The sequence below is a fragment of the Somniosus microcephalus genome, chromosome 12 (assembly GCF_052327205.1).
Source record: "Somniosus microcephalus isolate GS21.2 chromosome 12, FLI_Smic_1.0, whole genome shotgun sequence".
Lineage (NCBI taxonomy): Eukaryota > Metazoa > Chordata > Chondrichthyes > Squaliformes > Somniosidae > Somniosus > Somniosus microcephalus.
This window is the reverse complement of record NC_140998.1, coordinates 25,304,417-25,328,478: the sequence shown is the minus strand read 5'-3', so window position 1 is coordinate 25,328,478 and position 24,062 is coordinate 25,304,417. Positions and strand designations below refer to the sequence as shown.

The 24,062-nt window shown below is 48.1% G+C and overlaps 1 protein-coding gene across 1 annotated transcript in view; it reads right to left on the bottom strand.

The window, feature by feature from the left end:
- The window catches only part of LOC147109078 (isthmin-2-like), a 97,885-nt gene that overhangs the window by 41,364 nt on the left and 32,459 nt on the right, over nucleotides 1-24,062 (bottom strand). The window contains exon 3 of the mRNA XM_086002664.1: nucleotides 2,690-3,005. Within this exon, the coding sequence (XP_085858790.1) occupies nucleotides 2,690-3,005 (316 nt within the window). The remainder of the gene's footprint in view (nucleotides 1-2,689; nucleotides 3,006-24,062) is intronic.

Sequence of the window (24,062 nt, the reverse complement as noted above, 5' to 3'; positions counted from 1 at the left end):
GGTGTTCCGCAAAGCGGTCACCCAATCTGCGTTTGGCCTCCCCAATGTAGAGGAGACCACATCGTGAGCAGCGAATACAGTATACTAGATTGCAAGAAGGGACTAGGCAAGACCAGATTTCAGGGATACATGGCTCCTTTAGATATGGAAGTGTTCAGATGGGGTAGATTTGCTCATCAATAATACCAAACAGGGAAAGTCCTTCGCACTGAAAGATGCCCCTCCAGTTTCTCCATTGGTATAATAAGAAAATTTTTCGATACTCCCTTGCTTCTATTTTGGTCTAGACCAGTAGCTAGTGACATTGGGTCACAAGGATTTACAAGGACACCACTAACAACAGTGGATGGTCTGATCACATTAATATCCTAAAGTAAGTAAACTAAAGCTCAAGTTACAATAATCAGATCAGGTAAAAGGAATTAATCAGTCCCGTCCAGCATCTACTAGTCATGGATTGCTTCAAGCCAACCAGTCGACACCACACTTCAGAAAGTATCACTGGTTCATATCAGTTCTCATCCTTGTTTTCAAATCCCTCCAGGGCCTCACCCTTCCCTATCTCTATAACCTCCTCTAGCCCGACAACCCCTCAGAGATCTCTGCGCTCCTCCAATTCTGGCCTCTTGTGCATTCCCGATTTTAATCGCTCCACCATTGGCGGCCGTGCCTTTAGCTGCCTAGGCACTAAACACGGGAATTCCCTCCCCAGACCTCTCCGCCTTTCAGACGCTCCTTAAAATCTACCTTTTTGACCCAGCTTTTGGTCATTGGTCCTAATATTTCCTTATGTGGCTCGGTGTGAAATTTTGTTTTAGAACGCTCCTGTGAAGCGCCTTGGGATGTTTTACAACGTTAAGGTGCTATATAAATGCAAGTTGTTATTGTTGTGTATATTAGTTAAAGACATCCCTTAATAATCAGTACCTGAAAGTGTCACAATTAGGCAACCAGTGTGAAACAGACTGCCCTAGCAGTAAACTGAAGACCTAGTTTATAAATAGAGGCCAAAATGACGAAGGTAAAATTATTCCTTTTTTGTTTAACCTTTGATGACAAAGAACGTAAAACAAGTTCAAACTAACATTATTGATCCCTCTGCACCACCACCCAATTTTCTGAAAATTGAATGTGCTGAACCCGTAATGTTTACGATGCCAAAAAATGACATTGCCATAGCACATCGAACAGACAAAAACCTTTTGAAATCACTGAGAATGATCACAATACAAAGAATCTGTTACCAGTTACCTACAAGTAAAGTCTGGACCGACAAAGTCATCAGCAAGATCTAAAGACACACATCAAACCTCTGAGGCCCAGGAATAACACCATCGCCAGAGAACCAACAACAAAGCAATGCCACTCAACAAGCCCGGGAGACACATCAAACACCATTGCCTGTCAATCAAGAGGGAAACGCAGGACTCTCAGGAATGCAATTAGGTAGCGCCAAAGATTCCTGGCAACTTTTACAACCATTGATAAAAGTCCAGGGGCCAATCAGTGCCACCTTCCCCTAGGGTTGCCAACTCTGGTTGGATGTATTCCTGGAGATTTCATCACATGACCTCCTCCTGCCAACTGCCCCACCCCCACGCTCCCGCCATTGGTCGCCCAGCTTGTCCAGTCTCACGGCGCAACGTGTTCCCACGCCAATTGGATGATTTTTGACTGCCTTCTCTTTCTTGACTCCAATATTTTTACAACTAACAAACAAAAGTCTTGAGGTTTTGTTAAATGCCCCTATGATTTTTCTCCCCGGGGTGTTGCTTGCAGCAGTGTCCTGCAGATTAACCTTCAATTCCTGGAGACTCCAGGGCAATCCGGGAGGGTTGGCAACCCTACTTTCACCCACCTCCTGCAAACCAGCTATGGAGCAGCATTGGTCAAGGTCTAGGATTAGGATCCCCTCATGATCTCGTGGGAGAAAGATTTCCTTTGTACTTAGTGTGTGAGAGAAAGAGAGAGGACTTGCATTTATATAGCGCCTTTCATGACCTCAGGACACCCGAAAGCGCTTCACAACCAATGAAGTACTTTTGAAGTGTCGGCACTATTGTAGTGTAGCAAAATCTTGAATACATTTACAGTTTCACTAGACTTAGCACACAGAAAAAAAATCATCCCCTTTGATCGGGGAGTGCTGAGGAAAGGCACAGGCAAAAATAACCTCCAGAGTGGCTACCTAGAGGAGATAGGAGGTTAGGGATGCCAGCTGGTGGGCCGTATGACCAGGTACTAAAACCAACTCGCACATATGGCCACCAAACCTCAATAGATGTTAAGATTGTAATAGGGCCACATAAAGCCAACCCATCCAGTGGGCAACTGATAGGATCGGATCGGACTTCAATGGAAAGTAAAATCAGGCAGAGTGTAAAACGGGATCCTGATCCTGATCCGATCCTGGCAGTCTCCCGCCGAGCGGATTCAGTTAGGATGACCCCCGCACCCCCCCGCCCCCCCCCCCCCACCCGCCCATGGATCGGCTAACCTCAAATTTGGCATTAATTTGGTAGCCCTGCTTGGAAAGGAGAGAGGGAATGGGAATTGTATATATCTCTGACACGATCATTCTACACAATGGAAGTTTGTCCTCTTCCCGATCCGTGTCATGCCTCCTTACCTCGATATACGCTGCAAGTGAAAGGTAGATGCCCGGAAACGCTTGTTCCAACAGACTCACCATAGTTAAACTTCTCCTTGGAGGACCAGCTCTTCTGTGAAGGCCAGTTCCTATCCCAGGCTCCATCCAAGGTGCCGAGGAACGTATCCTCTCCCTCATACTCCACAACATAATCATCCTCGTCGTCGCCATCCATCCCGTTGGTGGAATCCAAGCTGCCGACTTCGGTCGAGTCGGGATACTCCCAAAACAAGGGCCAGAAGATGTCTTTGTGGGACAGCCATTCTGCCGAGGAGATGGACCAGTCATTTCGGTTACCCTTCAGGAGATCCATCTCAATTTCCGCCTGAGGATCATCCACTACCTCAATCGTGACCTGATGAACAGAAAAGCCAAGTTTCAATTGCTTATAACAAATTAAAAAGTCAATTTTAGTTTTAAATCCCCAATTTCCTCCCCCCGCCACACACTTTTTTTTTTACCCTCCAGGAACCACAACTGGCTGAGTCAGCGAGGACATAACTTGATCCTGCAACCGTCATCAACGTCACTCTGTAATCAGCCAGAATGAGGATAGTCAGTTTTTCCCTTCATGCATAGTGTGGTGCTCCATCTATAGGTGAACGGACGCTCAACAGTGGGAGGCAGCTTGAGACTCATACTCCCAGCCTTCCGGTTGGGAAGGCAGATGTTCAGTAAGGTACTGATAACACACTGGCACACGCTTGTCCCTCTCTTCTCATCATAGGAACAAGAGCCGGCCATTCAGCCTCTCGAGCCTGTTCCGCCATTCAATTAGATCATGGCTGATCTGTATCTTAACTCCTTCCACCCGACTTGATTACGTATCCCTTAATTCTCTTCCATAACATAAGCCTCAACCGTTTTTTGGGAGGGGAAGTGTTCCAGATTTCCACTAACCCTTTGCGTGAATAAGTGCTTCCTGCCTTTCACCCTTGAACGGCCTGGCTCTAATTTCAAGGTTATGCCCCCTTGTTGTGGATTCCCCCCCCCCCCCCCCCCACCAGAGGAAATAATTTCAACTGCTTTAATCATCTTAAACACCTCAATTACATCACCCCTTAATCGTCTATACTCAAGGGATTTAACTTTATAATGCGAGACATTCCACTTCAGCAGGGAGGGTACAGCAATAGGTTCCTATTGGATTTTAAACCACTCTTTTCTTGTGGGTTTAAGACCAATGCCAGAACCAGTTCAAATACTTATCCCCACTTGTGCAGTAGACTGCATGGCAGATGGTTTATATTGAACGGAGCGCTGTTAAAACTGTGGGGGCCCACTGAGTGGATACAAGGAACAGGGGACTCCAGAGTGACTGTACGATGAAAAAAAAGGTTTAATTTAGTTACACCATCGCTATGTTAGCGTGAGGTTGAAGTTAAGCCGATACGAAAATGCGACTAAAGTCCTGATGAACAAGGGAAGTGTTAAGTCTGTGTGTCCCAGTTATGCTTATTATAAATCACTGGACACAGACCACAAGAATAACTTTTAACAGGTCTTTACTATTCGGAGGTCAGGGCTGAACTGCCCAGCAAATCCCTACACAACGTTTATATACCGGTGTGGTCACCACCGGTATTACAGTATACAGCAGCCAAGAGAAAGTAGTACATCTCTTAAGGTAGTTCTCTTAAGGTGGAACAGGTTACATACACCACAACCCTCCCTTTTTAGCTTAACAGTTATATCCCCATTTAACATAACATAATAACATATATATAGATATATATATATACAACTTCATGCAAAACAGTTCAAAGATTCAGTCTCTGAGGAGGCCTCCTGATTCGAGCTGGATAACGCCTTTCAGGGGTCTCTGATTCTCGTTGCTGGGGTGACTCATCTAGTTGATCTCTTATGGATTGGACATCATCCTCAGGTACATTCACTTCTGAGGTAGATGCTTCAGGTTCACTAACTTCTTCCACGGTTGTCTCTGCCGTAACCCTGGGTTCGACCCTTGTTCTCGATTCTACCAGTTGGTCAGCATGACGCCGTATTACATTTTCACCAATATCTACCGTGTACATCAGGGGTCCTTGTCTGGCCCGAATTGTTCCAGATTGCCATTTCTCGTTTTTATAGTCCCGGGCTAACACTGGTTGTCCTATTTCGAAACTCCGAGTGGTCTTGTTATTTATATGCTGGAACTGTTTGTTTTCAACTTCCCTCTGCACATTTGGTTTTAACAAGTCCAACCTGGACCGCAACCTCCTGTTATAGAACATCATGGCAGGACTTTGGTTTGTCACTGCATGAGTGGCGTTTCGATATGCCAGTAGGAATTTGTCCACCTTGTGTTGTAGTGGAATCTGATCTTCGCTCATGGCCTTTATTGCTTTTTTGAACGTTTGTACAAATCTCTCGGCCAACCCGTTTGTAGCCGGATGATATGGGGCAGAGGTATAATGTTTCACCCCATTCTTCTTCATGAATTTCTGGAATTCTTCTGACACGAACTGCGGTCCGTTGTCTGAACATATTTGTTCTGGCAATCCATTTCTTGCAAATATCGTTCTTAGCACCGCGATCATCTTTTCCGAGGTAGTGGTAGTCATCTTAATCACTTCTGGCCATTTAGAATGTGCGTCCACCGCAATTAAAAACATGGAGTCCATGAATGGACCAGCAAAGTCAATATGTACACGTTGCCATGGGGTTGAAGGCCATTCCCATGGATGCAGCGGTGCAATCGGAGGTGCATTTTGCACTTTTTGGCACCCTGAGCAGCTTTTCGTCAGATCCTCTATCTGTTGGTCGATACCCGGCCACCACACATAAGCCCTAGCAAGGCTTTTCATCTTGACTCCCCCCAGATGACCTTCATGCAGTTCCTTTAGAACTCTCTCTCTTAACTTAGGAGGAATAATCACCCTTGTTCCATACATCAATGTTCCTTGACAGACGGACAGCTGGTCTCGTCTTGCTGAGAATGCCGGTAACAGTGGATCACCATGTGCTGGCCATCCCTTCACTGTCACTTCGTAGGCCCGGGACAGTGTCGGGTCGTTCCTGGTTTCTCTTTCAATACTTGCATTGGTGACTGATAAACATTCGATGATGGTCGAGTGAAATAACTCAACAGGGTCAACCGTCGGTGCCTCCTCCTCTGTAGGTAGTGGCAGGCGCGACAGCCCATCAGCATTACCATGCTGCTTTGTACCTTTGAATTCGATCTGATATTGATGTGCCCCTAGGAAAAGGGACCATCTCTGGAGTCTCTGTGCTGTCATCACCGAAACACCCTTCTTAGGGTTAAAAATGGATACCAACAGCTGGTGGTCTGTCAGAAGCGTAAACTTTTGGCCCTGCAGGTAATGATTAAACTTCTTTACTCCCCACACAAGGCTGAGAGCCTCCCTATCTATCTGAGCATAGTTGCGCTCAGCGGAGGTCAATGATCTGGATGCGAACGCAACTGGCCTCTCCAGGCCATTTGACAACTTGTGTGAGAGTACTGCCCCAATACCATATGGAGAAGCATCACAAGCCAAACAAATAGGCAGCGTTGGGTTGAAGTGAGCCAACACTTCCTCTGAGGTGATCAATGCCTTGCTTTTGCGAAAGGCCCTCTTACAGTCCTCGCTCCACTTCCATGGTACTCCCTTCTGCAAAAGAGCGTTCAGCGGGTGCAGCACCGTGGATAAATTTGGCAGAAACTTATGGTAATAGTTAATCAACCCTAGGAACGACCTCAACTGGGATACATTATCCGGAGCGGGAGCCTTCACAACAGCTTCGATCTTGTCAGGAGACTTATGAAGCCCCTCCTGGTCAATGACATGACCACAGTACGAGATCCGCTTCTGAAAGAACTCACATTTCTGGCGATTAACTCGAAGTCCATATTCTTTCAATCTGGTGAGCACCAGTTCCAAATTTGCAAGGTGTTCCTCATCATCATCTCCTGTAATCAGAATATCGTCCAGGTAACATTGTGTGCCTGGAATTCCCTGTAATACCTGCTCCATGGCCCTCTGCCAAATTGCTGGAGCCGATGCCACCCCAAAAACCAGTCTATTATACCGGTACAAGCCTCTATGCGTGTTGATCGTGAGATACTGGCGTGACTCTTCCTCAACTTCCATCTGTAAGTACGCCTGCGGCAGGTCTATCTTGGTGAAGTGTTTCCCGCCAGACAACGAAGCGAAGATATCCTCAATCCGCGGAAGCGGATACTGCACCGTGTGAAGCACCGGATTAACAGTGATCTTGAAATCTCCACAGATGCGAACCTTCCCCGGTTCCCCCGGCTTGTTGCTCGATGAACGCTTCATGACGGGAACAATGGGCATGGCCCACTCACTCCAGTCTACCTTAGACAGTACTCCTGAACGTTCTAGCCCTTCCAGCTCAGCTTCCACAGCAGGTCGTATCGCATAAGGTACCGGTCTGGCTTTGAAAAATTTCGGGTTTGCATGTTCTTCAACCTTGATGTTTGCTGTATTTCCTCTCAGTGTTCCCAGTCCCTGTTGGAACACCTCTTTAGCATCGTCCAATATTCTGGACAATCGTTTAGGTTTGACATCTTTTTTACCGGAATCTACCGTTAGTGCTTTTAAGGAATGCCAGTCCATATTTATTTTCCTAATCCACTCCCGTCCCAGTAGTGGTGGACCTCCCTCAGGTAGCACATATAAGTCCATTCCTCAGCTTTCTTTGCCCTTGTGGACCACCTTGACCTCTATCTTCCCGATGGGGTATACTCTTTGCCCCGTGTATGTTTTCAATACAATCTCCGTATCCCGTAGGGGAATATGTGGGAATAACCTTTTGTAATCTTGCTTATTCATGACCGTCAATGCCGATCCAGTGTCCAATTCCATCTTCACTTGGACTCCTGCTATCTGAAGTGTGACCCAGATTGTTTGGAGGTCTGCTTCATTACCAACATTGTGTACTCTTAGACTACCCAGTTCATTACTGCTGGAGTCTGAATTTGACTTCTGTTCGTTCGAACTGTTCTCTGTCACCTTGTGTACCTTTCTGTACTTTTCCTGCGGTGACTTTTTGTTGCTGGTCTTCTTTCCTGACCGGCATACTTTAGCTATGTGACCAAGCCTGCCACATTTTCTGCATTCCTGATTTTTGAACCAGCACTGGTTCTGATCGTGCGTTGTCTTTCCACAACGATAACATTTTACTGTACCCAAGACCATTTGATTGGTGCTGAGTTCCGGTGACCGTAGCTGCATTTCCGCAGTGCCTCTCACTGCGGCTTCGTGCGATGCTGCAATAGTGACAGCTTTATCAAGCGTAAGATCGTTCTCCTCAAGCAGTCGCTTTTGTGTTCCTTCTTTTAACAATCCACACACAAATTTACCTCTCAGCGCATCTGCTAGTCCTGTTCCAAACTGACAGTACTTTGATAGCTTACGCAGTTCAATTAAAAATTCAGCGTTGCTTTCGTCTTTCAGCTGCGTTCTTCTGTAAAATTTAAATCGTTCCGCTATCATCAGCGGCGTGGGGTTTAAATGATTTTTCAGGACAGTAACAATATTCGCGAAAGTCTGATCCGCCGGTTTATCTGGTGATAGAAGGTGCTTCAATAGCCCGTATGTCTTCGCACCCATTGAGCTTAATAAGGTTAGTGCTTTCTCATCATCTGGTACCTTATTTGCTTTACAATAAACTTCCATGCGTTCTACATACGTGGTCCAATCTTCGATATCGCTATCAAAGGTATTAATGTTCCCATGTTTAGGCATCCTTGCAAGTTTTTTAATTTTTCTTTTTCTCAAAATGGCGGCTGTTAAGTCTGTGTGTTCCAGTTATGGTTAATATGAATCACTGCACACAGACCACAAGAATAACTTTAACAGGTCTTTACTGGTCGAAGGTCAGGGCTGAACGAAAAGATACAAGACGCTATACAGGCTTATATACCCGAGTGGTCACTACCGGTATTACAGTACACAGGGGCTCTTAAAGGTACATATACTACAACTCCTCCCCTTTTAGATAATTAGTACATAACATTTTAAGTAATCATTAATTAACATGTTTACAAGAACAATAATCTACACATTTGCTGCAGTTAATCAATTATAAGTCAGTCTCTCTGGAGGCTTCCTGACTCGGTCCGGATAACGCCTCGGTGGTGTAGTAGTTTTCGGTGGTGTAGTAGGTTCTTTTGGCAAGGTCGATTCGGCTTGAATGCCAGTGTCGGGTTCATCTGGTTCCAGTATCACCGGATCGGAGGTAGATACTATGGGTATCTCTGCTTCATCATTAGGCGTATAGAGTTGTGGTGTAGGTTGTCCCTTTTTGGATGACTCTATGATCTGGTCAGCATGGTGCCTTATTATGCTTTCACCAATGTCCACGGTATACATCAGCGGTCCTAGTCGTGTGAAAATAGTTCCAGGCTGCCATTTCTCGGTACGGTAGTCCCGGGCCAAAACTTGTTGACCTATCTGGAAGGTTCTAGTTGGCCTTTCATTCATGCCTTGAAATTGCCGGTTCTCTACGTCCCTTCTGATGTTTGGCTTGATCAAATCCAGCCGGCATCTTAGTCTTCTATTGAAAATCATCATGGCGGGAGTTTGGTTTGTAACCACATGTGTTGCATTCCTGTACGCAAACAAGAAGTTATCTACCTTATGTTGTAGATTTATGTCTTCATTACCCATGGCCTTTATGGCCTTCTTGAAGGTCTGGACAAACCTTTCAGCTAATCCATTGGTGGCGGGATGGTATGGGGCGGACGTGTAGTGCTTAACCCCATTGTTTTTTAAGAACTTCCTGAATTCTTCGGGCACAAATTGCTGTTCATTATCAGAACAGATCTGTTCCGGCAGCCCATTCCTGGCAAATATGGTCCTTAATACTGTGATGGTTTTTTCCGTGGTGGTGGAGGACATCTTTATTACCTCCGGCCACTTGGAGTGTGCATCCACCGCGATTAAGAACATTGAGTCCATAAATGGACCAGCAAAGTCGATATGTACCCTTTGCCATGGAGATGAGGGCCACTCCCATGGATGTAGAGGGGCTTGTGGTGGGGCATTTTGGACCTTCTGGCATCCTAGACAGCTCTTGGTCATTTCTTCGATGTCTCCATCGATACCTGGCCACCACACAAACGCTCTGGCTAGGTTCTTCATTTTCTCTCCACCCAGATGCCCCTCGTGAAGCTCCTTTAGCACTTTATACTGGAGTTTGGGTGGAATCACCACTCTGGATCCACACATCAAGGTTCCTCGGCACACTGACAGCTGTTCTCTTCTTTGCGAGAATGCTGGCAACAGTGTTCGCCATGTGCTGGCCATCCCTTCACCATTAAATCGTAGACTCGTGAGAGAGTCGGGTCATTTCTCGTTTCCTTTTCAATGGTAGAATTTGTTACTGGTAGACATTCCACTATGGTTGAGTGGAACATCTCCACTGGGTCCACTGTAGGCGCCTCTTCTACCGTTGGCAACGGTAGGCGCGATAAACCGTCAGCATTCCCATGCTGTTTTGATCCTTTGTATTCTATGTCATATTGGTGTGCCCCTAGGAAAAGGGACCACCTCTGTAGCCTTTGCGCTGTCATAATGGGAACGCCCTTTTTAGGGTTGAATATGGATACCAACGGCTGGTGGTCTGTCAACAGTGTAAACTTCTGGCCCTGCAGGTAATGATTAAACTTCTTTACTCCCCACACAAGGCTGAGAGCCTCCCTATCTATCTGAGCATAGTTGCGCTCAGCGGAGATCAATGATCTGGATGCAAATGCGACTGGCCTTTCCAAGCCATTTGGCAACTTGTGTGAGAGTACTGCTCCAATACCATAAGGAGAAGCATCACAAGCTAAACGAATAGGTAGCGTTGGGTTGAAGTGAGCCAACACTTCCTCTGAGGTGATCAATGCCTTGCTTTTGCGAAAGGCCTTCTTACAGTCCTCGCTCCACTTCCATGGTACTTCTTTCTGCAAAAGAGCATTGAGCGGGTGCAGCACCGTGGATAGATTTGGCAGAAACTTATGGTAATAGTTAATCAACCCTAGGAACGACCTCAACTGGGATACATTTTCCGGAGCGGGAGCCTTCACAACAGCTTCGATCTTGTCAGGTGACTTGTGCAGCCCCTCCTGGTCAATGACATGACCACAGTACGAGATCCGTTTCTGAAAGAACTCACATTTCTGGCGATTAACTCGAAGTCCATATTCCTTCAATCTGGTGAGCACCAGTTTCAAATTTGCAAGGTGTTCCTCATCGTCATCTCCTGTAATCAGGATATCGCCCAAGTAACATTGAGTGCTTGTAATTCCCTGTAATACCTGCTCCATGGCCCTCTGCCAAATTGCTGGAGCCGAAGCCACTCCAAAAACCAGTCTATTATATCGATACAAGCCTCTGTGCGTGTTGATTGTGAGATACTGGCCCGACTCTTCCTCAACTTCCATCTGTAAGTACGCTTGCGCCAGGTCTATCTTGGTGAAGTGTTTCCCGCCAGACAATGAAGCAAAGATATCCTCAATCCGCGGAAGCGGATATTGCACCGTGTGAAGCACCGGATTAACTGTGATCTTGAAGTCTCCACAGATGCGGGCCTTCCCCGGTTCCCCTGGCTTGTTACTCGATGAACGCTTCATGACGGGAACAATGGGCGTGGCCCACTCACTCCAGTCCACCTTAGACAGTACTCCTGAACGTTCTAGCCCTTCCAGCTCAGCTTCCACAGCAGGTCGTATCGCATAAGGTACCGGTCTGGCTTTGAAAATTTTTGGGTTTGCATGTTCTGCAATCTTGATTTTTGCCTTAATTCCTCTCAGTGTTCCCAGTCCCTGTTGGAACACCTCTTTAGCCTCATCCAATATTCTGGACAATTGTTCAGGTTTGACATCTTTTTTTCCGGAATCTACCGTTATTGCTTTTAGGGAGTGCCAGTCCATATTTATTTTCCTGATCCACTCCCGTCCCAGAAGTGGTGGACCTCCCTCAGGTAGTACATATAAGTCCATTCCTTGGTGTTCTTTGCCCTTGTGTATCACCTTGACTTTTATCTTTCTGATGGGGTATACTCTTTGCCCCGTGTATGTCTGCAATACTATCTCCGTATCCCGTAGGGGAATATGTGTGAATAACCTTTTGTAATCTTGCTTATTCATGACCGTCAACGCCGATCCGGTGTCCAATTCCATCTTCACTTGGACTCCTGCTATCTGCAGTGTGACCCAGATAGTTTGTAGGTCAGCTTCCTTACTCACATTGTGAATTCTCAGACTACGCAGTTCCTTGCTGTTGGAGTCTGAATCCGAATTCTGTTCATCCGAACTCTTCTCAGCCACCTTATGTACCTTTCTGCACTTTTCCTGCGGTGACTTTTTGTTGCTGGTCTTCTTTCCTGACCGGCATACTTTAGCTATGTGACCAAGCTTGCCACATTTTCTACATTCCTGGTTTTTAAACCAGCATTGGTTCTGATCGTGTGTTGTCTTTCCACAACGATAACATTTCGCTGTACCCAAAGCCATTTGATCTACGCTGAGTACCGCTGCCTTCAGCTGCATTTCCGCAGTGCCTCTCGCTGCGGCTTCGTGCGATGCTGCAATAGTGACAGCCTTATCAAGTGTAAGATCATTCTCTTCAAGCAGCCGCTTTTGTGTTCCTTCTTTCGACAATCCACACACGAATTTGTCTCTCAGTGCCTCTGTCAGTCTTTCCCCAAACTGACAGTATTTCGCTAGCTTACGCAGTTCAATTAAATACTCCGCGTTGCTTTCCTCTTTCAGTTGCGTTCTCGCATAAAATTTAAATCGTTCCGCTAACATCAGCGGTGTGGGGTTCAAATGATTTCTCAGGACAGCAACAATATTAGCGAAAGCCTGATCCGCCGGTTTAGCTGGTGATAGAAGATGCTTCAATAGCCCGTATGTCTTTGCACCCATTGAGTTTAGTAAGGTTAGTGCTTTATCTTCATCAGATATTTTATTTGCCTTACAATAAATCTCTATGCGTTCTACATACGTGGCCCAATCTTCAACATCGGGATCGAAATCGTTGATGTTACCACGCTTAGGCATCCTCGCAATCTTCTTGAGAAACAAAAAGAAATTTTTCTTTAATTTTTTTTTTTAAATGGCGGTTTCCCGCGCTTGTCTTCTTCCCCCGCCTACAAAAATGGCGGCTTCCCGCGTTTGCCTTTCTCCCCCGCTGGCTGTAATGGCGATTGCCGTATTGCTGCGTTCGTCCTCCCCAGCGGTTCTCAAATCGTGCCTCCCAGCCCCTCTTGCAGTCCGGTCCTTTCCCCCGGCTGCGGCTGAGTTCTCCGCGGTTTTTTATTTTTTTAATTTTCTCCCGCGCCTTACGCTGTCCCGGTCGCTGCGCCTCGCGGCCTCGGTAGCTGCCCGGCCTTTTTCACCGGTCGCGGTCGCGCTCTCTCTCGACGCTGTTGCGTCTCCCAGCCCGCTTGCAGCCCGGTCTTTTACACCGGCTGCGTTTGCATTCACCGCGGCTCCCGTGCCTTACGCTGCCCCAGTCTCAGCGCCTCTGGCCCCGACTTCTGTCCGGCTCTTTTCCCCGGCCGTGGTCGAGTTCTCCGCCCTTATATCCTCCATTTTTCCCTCCCCTACTTCACAGCCAACGTGGCCGACTTGCTGCTCGTCGCTGATCGGCTTACCCACCACCATGATAGAAGGGATGATCACTGCCTGTTGCTGATGGAAGGCTTCGTGTCAGGATTCTTCCTTGCTCTTCAGACCCGAGTCTTTTCTCAGCAGGATGATGAGGGCGGATGCCTCTTCTCGACGCCCGTCAAACTGCCTTGGATATGTCTCTGCCGCAGGGTAAGATCGTACTCGTCGCCACTGTTAAGTCTGTGTGTTCCAGTTATGGTTAATATGAATCACTGCACACAGACCACAAGAATAACTTTAACAGGTCTTTACTAGTCGAAGGTCAGGGCTGAATTAAAAGATACAAGACGCTATACAGGCTTATATACCCGAGTGGTCACTACCGGTATTACAGTACACAGGGGCTCTTAAAGGTACATACACTACAGCGGCTTCCCGCGCTTGTCTTCTTCCCCCGCCTACTAAAATGGTGGCTTCCCGTGCTTGGCGGTCTTTCCCGCGCTCGTCTTCTTCCCCCGCCGACTACAATGGCGGATTCCCGCGTTTGCCTTCTTCCCCCGCTGGCTGCAATGGCGATTGCCGTGCTGCTGCCGTTCTCGCCTCCCCAGCGGTTCTCAATTCCCCGACGCTGCTTTTACTCCCCCGTGGTTCCCGTGGGCATTCACGCTTCCCCTGCTGTTGCGCCTCTCAGCCCCGCATGCAGGCCGGTCCTTTACACCGGCTGCGTTTGAGTTCTCCGCGGCTCTCGTGCCTTAAGCTGCCCCAGTCGCTGCGCCTCTCGGCCTCGATTGCAGCCCGGCCCTTTTCACCGGCCGTGGTCGAGTTCTCCGCCCTTTTTCCTCCGTTTTCCCTCCCCCACTCCACAGTCAACGCGGCCGACTTTCTGCTCGTGTCGCTGATCGGCTTACCCACCACCGTGGTAGAAGGGATGATCACTGCCTGTCGCTGATGGAGGGCTTCGTGGTCAGAATTTTTCTTTTTAACCCGGGTTCTCGATGCCTCCCATGCGATGGTGCTCAGCAGGATGATGAGGGCGGATGCCTCTTCTCGACACCCGTTCTGAGGACGAAGCTGCCTTAGATGTAAAACTGCCGCAGGGTAAGATCGGACTCGTCGCCACTGTTAAGTCTGTGTGTCCCAGTTATGCTTATTATAAATCACTGGACACAGACCACAAGAATAACTTTAACAGGTCAGGGCTGAACTGCCCAGCAAATCCCTACACAACGTTTATATACCGGTGTGGTCACCACCGGTATTACAGTATACAGCAGCCAAGAGAAAGTAGTACATCTCTTAAGGTAGTTCTCTTAAGGTGGAACAGGTTACATACACCACAGGAAGGAGATGGGTGTCAAACATTTATCCCCATCTTATGGTGCCATGAAAACCATGGAAACAGAATGGCCCGTGTGGCCGGACAAGTACCCTATCATGGAGTCTACCCGCACCCCTCATTAAGTCTCCTGAGGGAAAACTTGACATAAATACTTCTTTATTCCCCAAAGGCAAATCTAGACTCCGGTAAAAAAAAATTAATCTCTCCTTGATTTTTCATTATTCAACTCTGGCTTGCTGGCCTCCCGAGACATCACCGCCCTCAAGAGCCCAGTAGCAAATAAACCATCGTGGCCGCTTTTCCCGTTGGCACACCCTCTTAGCATTTGTTTTCAGGGTATTCCGATGAGGAAAATGGGCAGCAACCCATAATGACAGGTGTCCATCTCAATAGTGTATTTGACGTACATTTCTGGGGGGCGGTGGAGGGGGCGAGGAGGCAAGTGACAGAAGCTCTTGCTTCAAGCAGTGGGAGCTTCATCATTATAATATTTAAATGGCATGGGATTGCCTTTCTGAGGTTATCCGTATCTTTCTCCACTTTCCCCCCCCCCAAGGCAACATAAAATAACGCCCATTGTAATTGTCTGGGTGTCTGGGGTACAGGTAAATACATTTAAAGGGCCACAAAAAAAATTGGTTTTGCTGCATTAAAGTTATTTCTAGCTCAAGATCGGCCACACCCACCCCAAGATTGGCCACACCCACCCCAGATTCAGCCACACCCAATCCAAGATTGGCCACACCCACCCCAAGATTGGCCACACCCACCCCAGATTCAGCCACACCCAACCCAAGATCGGCCACACCCAATCCAAGATTGGCCACACCCACCCCAAGATTATGCCACACCCACCCCAAGATTGGCCACACCCACACCAAGATTGGCCACACCCACTCCAAGATTGGCCACACCCACCCCAAAATCGGCCACACCCACCCCAAGATTACGCCACACCCAACCCAAGATCGGCCACACCCAATCCAAGATTGGCCACACCCACCCCAAGATCGGCCACACCCACCGCAAGATCGGCCACACCCACCCCAAGATCGGCCACACCCAACCCCAAGATCGGCCACACCCACTCCAAGATTGGCCACACCCACCCCAAGATCGGCCACACCCACCCCAAGATCGGCCACACCCACCCCACGATCGGCCACACCCACTCCAAGATTGGCCACACACACCCCAAGATTACGCCTACCCTATTGCAGGTATTGTTGCACCTATCTGCCACTGGCTGTGGATAAGTGTCTTCTGAGGTTTTGGGTCAGGCAGCTGGTGACAGAACACTCCGCCATGGCCGAGAGACTGCCCATATAGGCCCCCTTTGCCTTAATTGTCACTTCTTGATCCCCAGCACCTTCAGCCACGGCCAGGGCTGTTAATGCCTTTAGATGCCCCTGTTATGAGCGTTTCTAAAGGCTTTCAGCATTTCTTTGTCTGCACTTTGTGACACTCCCCTTCAATCGTCCAAATCCTTTAAAATTTTACTTACACACAAATTTCCTCTCCACTACATTTGTGCACCTTACATTTGCCACAGTCTCCACCTGGACCTTTGAGTAAAGATGCAACTGAGTTGACCCAGTAAATTTTAAATGCACATTACCAGTCAAGCAGATTTAGCACCAATTCTTAAACCTTTTTAGACAGTTTTCCACCCATCCTGTCCCATGAAGTTCTTTTGATCCTTTCTGTGTGAATCTATCCCTACAAATCACCAATCCCATTGCACAGATAGAAGGCAAAACACATTTTAACCCGAAGTTTTGGGAGTTAAGTCTGGTGTTGGTTGGTGCTTATGGTGGTGGCAGGGTTCCCAACTCTGGTTGGACATATTCCTGGAGATGCCATCATGTGACCTGCCTCCGACCGCCCCGCCCCCCCACACACACTCCCGCCATTGGTCGCCCAACATGTCCGTACTTGCGGTACGCTGCCATCCCACGGCCAATCGGCCAAGCAAATAGACTATTCATTACTTGATTGGATGATTCTTGATCGTCAGTCAAACAGCCTCTTTTCAAGTGTTCCAAGTAAATTAAAAATAAAACCCACTATGATTTTTCTCCTGGCTTTGCCCGCTGCGAGTGTCCTGGAGATTCATTCCTGGAGACTCCAGGGCAATCCTGGAGGGTTGGCAACCCCTAGATGGTGGTGGTGGTGGGGGACATGGGAATGTGTTACAGTGCAGATAAAAGTAACGCCGTGTGTCTGTTGTATGAAACCATGTGCCGGAGGCTTAGGTTCGCATGGTGGAAGTGTGAGACTGGGGGTGGGGCGGAGGGGGGGCGGGGTGGGGGCGCTTACAGGGGCAACCAACTTCCCTTGTGGGTAATCAGCAGCCACGTGTGGAACACATTCAGAATGAGAGGTGATCTCATTGAAACATACAAAATTCTTACAGGGTAGATGCAGGCAGGATGTTTCCCCTGGCTGTGGGGAGTCCAGAACCAGGGGTCACAGTCTCAGAATATGGGGTCGGCCATTTAGGACTGAGATGAGGAGAAATTTCTTCACTCTGAGGGTGGTGAATCTTTGGAATCCTCTACCCCAGAGGGCTGTGGAGGCTCAGTCGTTGAGTATATTCAAGACAGAGATCGATAGATTTTTGGATATTAAGGGAATGAAGGGATATGGGGATAGGGCAGGAAAGTGGAGTTGAGATAGAAGATCAGCCATGATCTTATTGAATGGCGGAGCAGGCTCGAGGGGCCAAATGGCCGACTCCTGCTCCTATTTCATATGTTCTTATGTTCATAAAACTGATGAGGAACTTCAGTAGAACAGCATTCCTGTGCTGATAGGAACAAGGTTAAGAACATCGGAATGCACAGGATTGGAAGATAAAAAGAAATAAGATAAAGGAAGAGAATCTAGGACCAGTCGCAGAACCAAAGGCCTGGGAGAAGGCCCCAGGCCTGCCCTCTCAGGCAGGGGATTGGTGTGTGGAGTGGCCAGCGTAAGGTGGGTGAGCAAACCTCATGAAGAGAGCGTGGAAAATGATCCATTTAAAAAGGACCGATCAAAAATAGAAAATAAAAGCACCCAATTAGTACAGGAAGGAAATGAGGGGCGGGTAGATCAAATACACTGAATTGTTGTTAGTTGCAATGGATGGCAGGAAAATGCTTTGAAATGATCAGAAAGCTTCTTTTTGGCCCTGTTCTGAGTAATGAGGAGTTGACCCAAAATAGTCATCTGCTTCGAGGATTATTGACGCCCAATTATTGCCGGCTGTGTTGCTGGGGGCTGTTCTTAAGATAGCTTCATTTCCTGTTATTTTTTAACGTTGGGCTTAATGGTGCAATTACGATTTTATTCGCATTTGGTGGACTGAATAGAATGACTGCTGAAAACGTAACGGGCTCCTGTTGTGGAGCAGGGGTTTCGGAGAGGATGCTTCAGCCTTCCGATGCTGCAGATTATTCCAGGCCAGCCAGCCCCAAGTGCCAACGTCATAGAGCCCCCTAAGGTGACGTGTCTGCCTCCGGTCACCGCGACGAATCCAGCCCTTTGAATGGTTGCCCTACGACAGGCGCACTTGGTGGCAATGCGATACCGAGTCCTCATTCTCTTTCAATTTAATTTCTTCTCGACCTGTGGGCAATGCAGCATTAATTCCCAACCCCCTCCTCCCCACCGCATTGCCCTGATAGCACCAAGAGTCGGCCAAATATTGCGGGACTGCAGTCGCATATAGGCCAGGTGCTCTTTCACAACAGTCCAGTAGCTTTCAAGTGACAGTCCATAAATTACCAGACTTATCAAATTTAATGGCTCAATTTGCCATGGCGGGATTTGAACTCTCAACTTCTGGTTTACTAGTCCACGGCCACAACCACTGCACGACCCCACCTTCCTTCACCTCCGTGCAACTTTCACTGTTTTTCTGGTAATTTTTCTCCCCTCTCTTGCACTCCTGCCCTGAAGGTGCTGGCTCTTTGCTGAGGTACAGTTCCATGAACCTTGCCCAAGTGGGCATTATTCAGTTGTCAGCCTGGTCACCGAGTCCTGACCAGGAGCAGACTGGCAACACGGGGAATCAGGAGATTTCACAAGTGCCCCATGGAATACATGTTCATGTGTAGAGTACATTCATGGAGTTGTGTAGTTCCCATTAAATAGTGTTATGTGGCACCCATTACATGTTCCTGTGTAATGACCAATACACGGTGCTGTCTCCTGCCCATTACAGGGCGCTGCCTCCTGCCCATTACACGGTGCAGTCTTCTGCCCATTACACGGTGCTGTCTCCTGCCCATTACACGGTGCTGTCTCCTGCCCATTACACAGTGCTGTCTCCTGCCCATTACACGGTGCAGTCTTCTGCCCATTACACGGTGCAGTCTTCTGCCCATTACATGGTGCTGTCTCCTGCCCATTACACGGTGCTGTCTCCTGCCCATTACACGGTGCAGTCTCCTGCCCATTACACGGTGCTGTCTCCTGCCCATTACATGGTGCTGTCTCCTGCCCATTACACAGTGCTGTCTCCTGCCCATTACACAGTGCTGTCTCCTGCCCATTACACGGTGCTGTCTCCTGCCCATTACAGGGTGCTGTCTCCTGCCCATTACACGGTGCTGCCTCCTGCCCATTACAGGGTGCTATCTCCTGCCCATTACACGGTACTGTCTCCTGCCCATTACACGGTGCTGTATAATGCCCATTACACGGTGTTGTATAATGCCCATTACATGGTGCCGCGTAATGCCCATTACATGGTGCCACGTGATGCCCATTACACAGTGCCACATAATGCCCATTAAACGGTGCTGCGTAACGCCCATTACACGGTGACGCATAACGCCCATTACATGGTGCCGTGTTATGCCCATTACATGGTGCTGCGTAAAGCCCATTACATGGTGCCGCGTAATGCCCATTACATGATGCCGCGTAATGCCCATTACATGTTGCCGCATAATGCCCATTACATGGTGCCGCGTAATGTCCATTAAATGGTACTGTGTAACGCTCATTACATCGTGCTGTGTAACGCTCATTACATGGTGCTGTGTAACGCCCATTAAATGATGCTGTGTAATGCCCATTACATGGTGCCACATAATGCCCATTACCTGGTGCTGTGTAACGCCCATTACATGGTGAATGTGTAACGCTCATTACCTGGTGCTGTGTAACACTCGTTACATGGTGTTGTGCAACACCCATTACATGGTGCTGTGTAATGCCCATTACATGGTGCCGTGTAATGTCTATTACATGGTGCCACCAAATATCTATTACATGGTGCCGCATAATGTCTATTACATGGTTCCGCTTAATGTCTATTACATGGTGCCGCTTTATGTCCATTACATGGTGCCACGTAATGCCCATTACATGGTGCCGCGTAATGCCCATTACATGGTGCTGCGTAATGCCCATTACATGATGCTGCGTAATGCCCATTACATGGTGCTGCGAAATGCCCATTACATGGTACCGCGTAATGTCTATTACAGGGTGCCGCGTAACACCCATTACATTGTGCCACATAATGTCTATTACATGGTGCTGTGTAATGCTCATTACATGGTGCTGTGTAATGCCTATTACATGGTGCTGTGTAACGCCCATTACATGGTGCCGCGTAATGTCTATTACATGGTGCCGCGTAATGTCTATTACATGGTGCCGCGTAATGCCCATTACATGGTGCCGCGTAACGCACATGACATGGTGCCGCGTAATGCCCATTACATGGTGCCGCGTATCGCACATGACATGGTGCCGCGTAACGCCCATTACATGGTGCCGCGTAACACCCATTACATGGTGCCGCGTAATGCAATTACATGGTGGTGTGTAATGCTCATTACATGGTACTGTGTAACGCCCATTACATGGTGCTGTGTAATGCCCATTACATGGTGCTGTGTAACGCCCATTAAATGGTGCCGTGTAACGCCCATTACATGGTGCCGCATAATGCCCATTACATGATGCCGCATAATGCCCATTACATGGTGCCGTGTAATGTCTATTACATGGTGCCACGTAATGCCCGTTACATGGTGCCGCATAACACCCATTACATGGTGTTGTGTAATGCCCATTACATGGTGCCGTGTAACGCCCATTACATGGTGCCGCGTAACACCCATTACATGGTGCCGCGTAATGCCCATTACATGGTGCCGTGTAACACCCATTACATGGTGCCGCGTAACACCCATTACATGGTACCGCGTAATGCCCATTACATGGTGCCGCGTAATGCCCATTACATGGTGCCGGGTAATGTCTATTACATGGTGCCGCGTAATGCCCATTACATGGTACTGTGTAACGCCCATTACATGGTGCTGTGTAATGCCCATTACATGGTGCCGCGTAATGTCTATTACATGGTGCCGTGTAATGCCCATTACATGGTGCCGCGTAATGCCCATTACATGGTGCCGCTTAATGCCCATTACATGGTGCCACGTAATGTCTATTACATGATGCCGTGTAATGTCTATTACATGGTGCCGCGTAATGCCCATTACATGGTGCCGCTTAATGCCCATTACATGGTGCCGCGTAATGCCCATTACATGGTGCCGCGTAAAGCCCATTACATGGTGCCGCGTAATGCCCATTACATGGTGCCGCGTAAAGCCCATTACATGGTGCCGCGTAAAGCCCATTACATGGTGCCGAGTAATGTCTATTACATGGTGCCGTGTAATGTCTATTACATGGTGCCGGGTAATGTCTATTACATGGTGCCGGGTAATGTCTATTACATGGTGCCGGATAATGTCTATTACATGGTGCCGGGTAATGTCTATTACATGGTGCCGCGTAATGTCTATTACATGGTGCCGCGTAATGTCTATTACATGGTGCCGCGTAATGTCTATTACATGGTGCCGCGTAATGTCTATTACATGGTGCCGTGTGGTGCCGCGTAATGCCCATTACATGGTGCTGCGTAAAGCCCATTACATGGTGCCGCGTAACGCCCATTACATGGTGCCGCGTAACGTCGATTACATGGTGCCGCGTAACGTCTATTACATGGTGCCGCGTAACGTCTATTACATGGTGCCGCGTAACGTCTATTACATGGTGCCGCGTAACGTCTATTACATGGTGCCGCGTAATGTCTATTACACGGTGCCGCGTAATGTCTAGTACATGGTGCCGCGTAATGTCTAGTACATGGTGCCGCGTAATGTCTATTACATGGTGCCGCTTAATGCCCATTACATGGTGCTGCGTAATGCCCATTACATGGTGCCGGGTAATGTCTATTACATGGTGCCGCATAATGCCCCAGAACTTGGTGTCGGGGGCTTGCCGCGTGTGCAAGCCCCCGATGTGCGCTCACCCTGCGCGCCGACATCTGAAACCTGGCCCGCAGTGGATTTCCTGTCAGTGGCCAGGTTCTGATGTCGGCGCGCTGCGCTAACCTGACCCAGCGGCGTAGTTAGTGCGATGTGCCAGCTGGGATCAGGTGAGCACTGTTCAGCCAATCAGGGGAGGGGAAACTTCATTCATAAGTTTGAGAGTAAGAACTGTCAAACTCATGAGAAGTACTGCACCCCAAAACACTACTTAAACTTTAAATAAAATTTTAAAAAACATCCCAATCATTAAATTAAGTATAAATAAGTTTAAAAAAATAATTTAAACAATAATTTTTTTTTTTGAAAAAAATAAATTTTTAATAAGGGTCTAAAACTAAACTTACCTTATTGTAGATTGTTTAAAATAATAAACCTGTGGGAAAAAAAATTCTAAATTACACTAAAACACCACTTACCTGTAAAAATAAATACTTACGTGTGCTTTTTACAAGTGTAAGTCCCGGAGGCCTTTAGACATGCGCAAATCCCCCAAAACACAGGAAATTCAAGACGCACGCGCTGCCCCCTACAGCGCACGCGCTAGCCTCTTCAACTCTTGGGTGAGAGGAGAGGAAATGCCGGTTTTCAGCGCATGTGCTGTGCATGCTGAAAACCGGCATTTCCTCCGGCCAGACGCGTGAGTACCCCTTCCGTACTCACGCGTTTGGGGAGGAATTTCTGCCCCAATGTCTATTACATGGTGCCGGATAATGTCTATTACATGGTGCCGCGTAATGTCTATTACGTGGTGCCGCATAATGTCTATTACATGGTGCTGCGTAATGTCTATTACATGGTGCTGTGTAACGCCTATTACATGGTGCTGTGTAACGCCCATTAAATGGTGCCGTGTAACGCCCATTACATGGTGCCGCGTAATGCCCATTACATGATGCCGCATAATGCCCATTACATGGTGCCACGTAATGCCCGTTACATGGTGCCGCATAACACCCATTACATGGTGTTGTGTAATGCCCATTATTACATGGTGCCGTGTAACGCCCATTATATGGTGCTGCGTAACACCCATTACATGGTACCGCGTAATGGCCATTACATGGTGCCGCGTAATGCCCATTACATGGTGCCGCGTAATGCCCATTACATGGTGCCGCGTAATGTCTATTACATGGTGCCGCGTAATGCCCATTACATGGTGCCGCGTAATGCCCATTACATGGTGCCGCTTAATGCCCATTACATGGTGCCACGTAATGTCTATTACATGATGCCGTGTAATGTCTATTACATGATGCCGTGTAATGTCTATTACATGGTGCCGCGTAATGCCCATTACATGGTGCCGCTTAATGCCCATTACATGGTGCCGCGTAATGCCCATTACATGGTGCCGCGTAAAGCCCATTACATGGTGCCGCGTAATGCCCATTACATGGTGCCGCGTAAAGCCCATTACATGGTGCCGCGTAAAGCCCATTACATGGTGCCGAGTAATGTCTATTACATGGTGCCGTGTAATGTCTATTACATGGTGCCGGGTAATGTCTATTACATGGTGCCGGGTAATGTCTATTACATGGTGCCGGGTAATGTCTATTACATGGTGCCGGGTAATGTCTATTACATGGTGCCGCGTAATGTCTATTACATGGTGCCGCGTAATGTCTATTACATGGTGCCGCGTAATGTCTATTACATGGTGCCGCGTAATGTCTATTACATGGTGCCGTGTGGTGCCGCGTAATGCCCATTACATGGTGCTGCGTAAAGCCCATTACATGGTGCCGCGTAACGCCCATTACATGGTGCCGCGTAACGTCTATTACATGGTGCCGCGTAACGTCTATTACATGGTGCCGCGTAACGTCTATTACATGGTGCCGCGTAACGTCTATTACACGGTGCCGCGTAATGTCTAGTACATGGTGCCGCGTAATGTCTAGTACATGGTGCCGCGTAATGTCTATTACATGGTGCCGCTTAATGCCCATTACATGGTGCTGCGTAATGCCCATTACATGGTGCCGGGTAATGTCTATTACATGGTGCCGCATAATGCCCCAGAACTTGGTGTCGGGGGCTTGCCGCGTGTGCAAGCCCCCGATGTGCGCTCACCCTGCGCGCCGACATCTGAAACCTGGCCCGCAGTGGATTTCCTGTCAGTGGCCAGGTTCTGATGTCGGC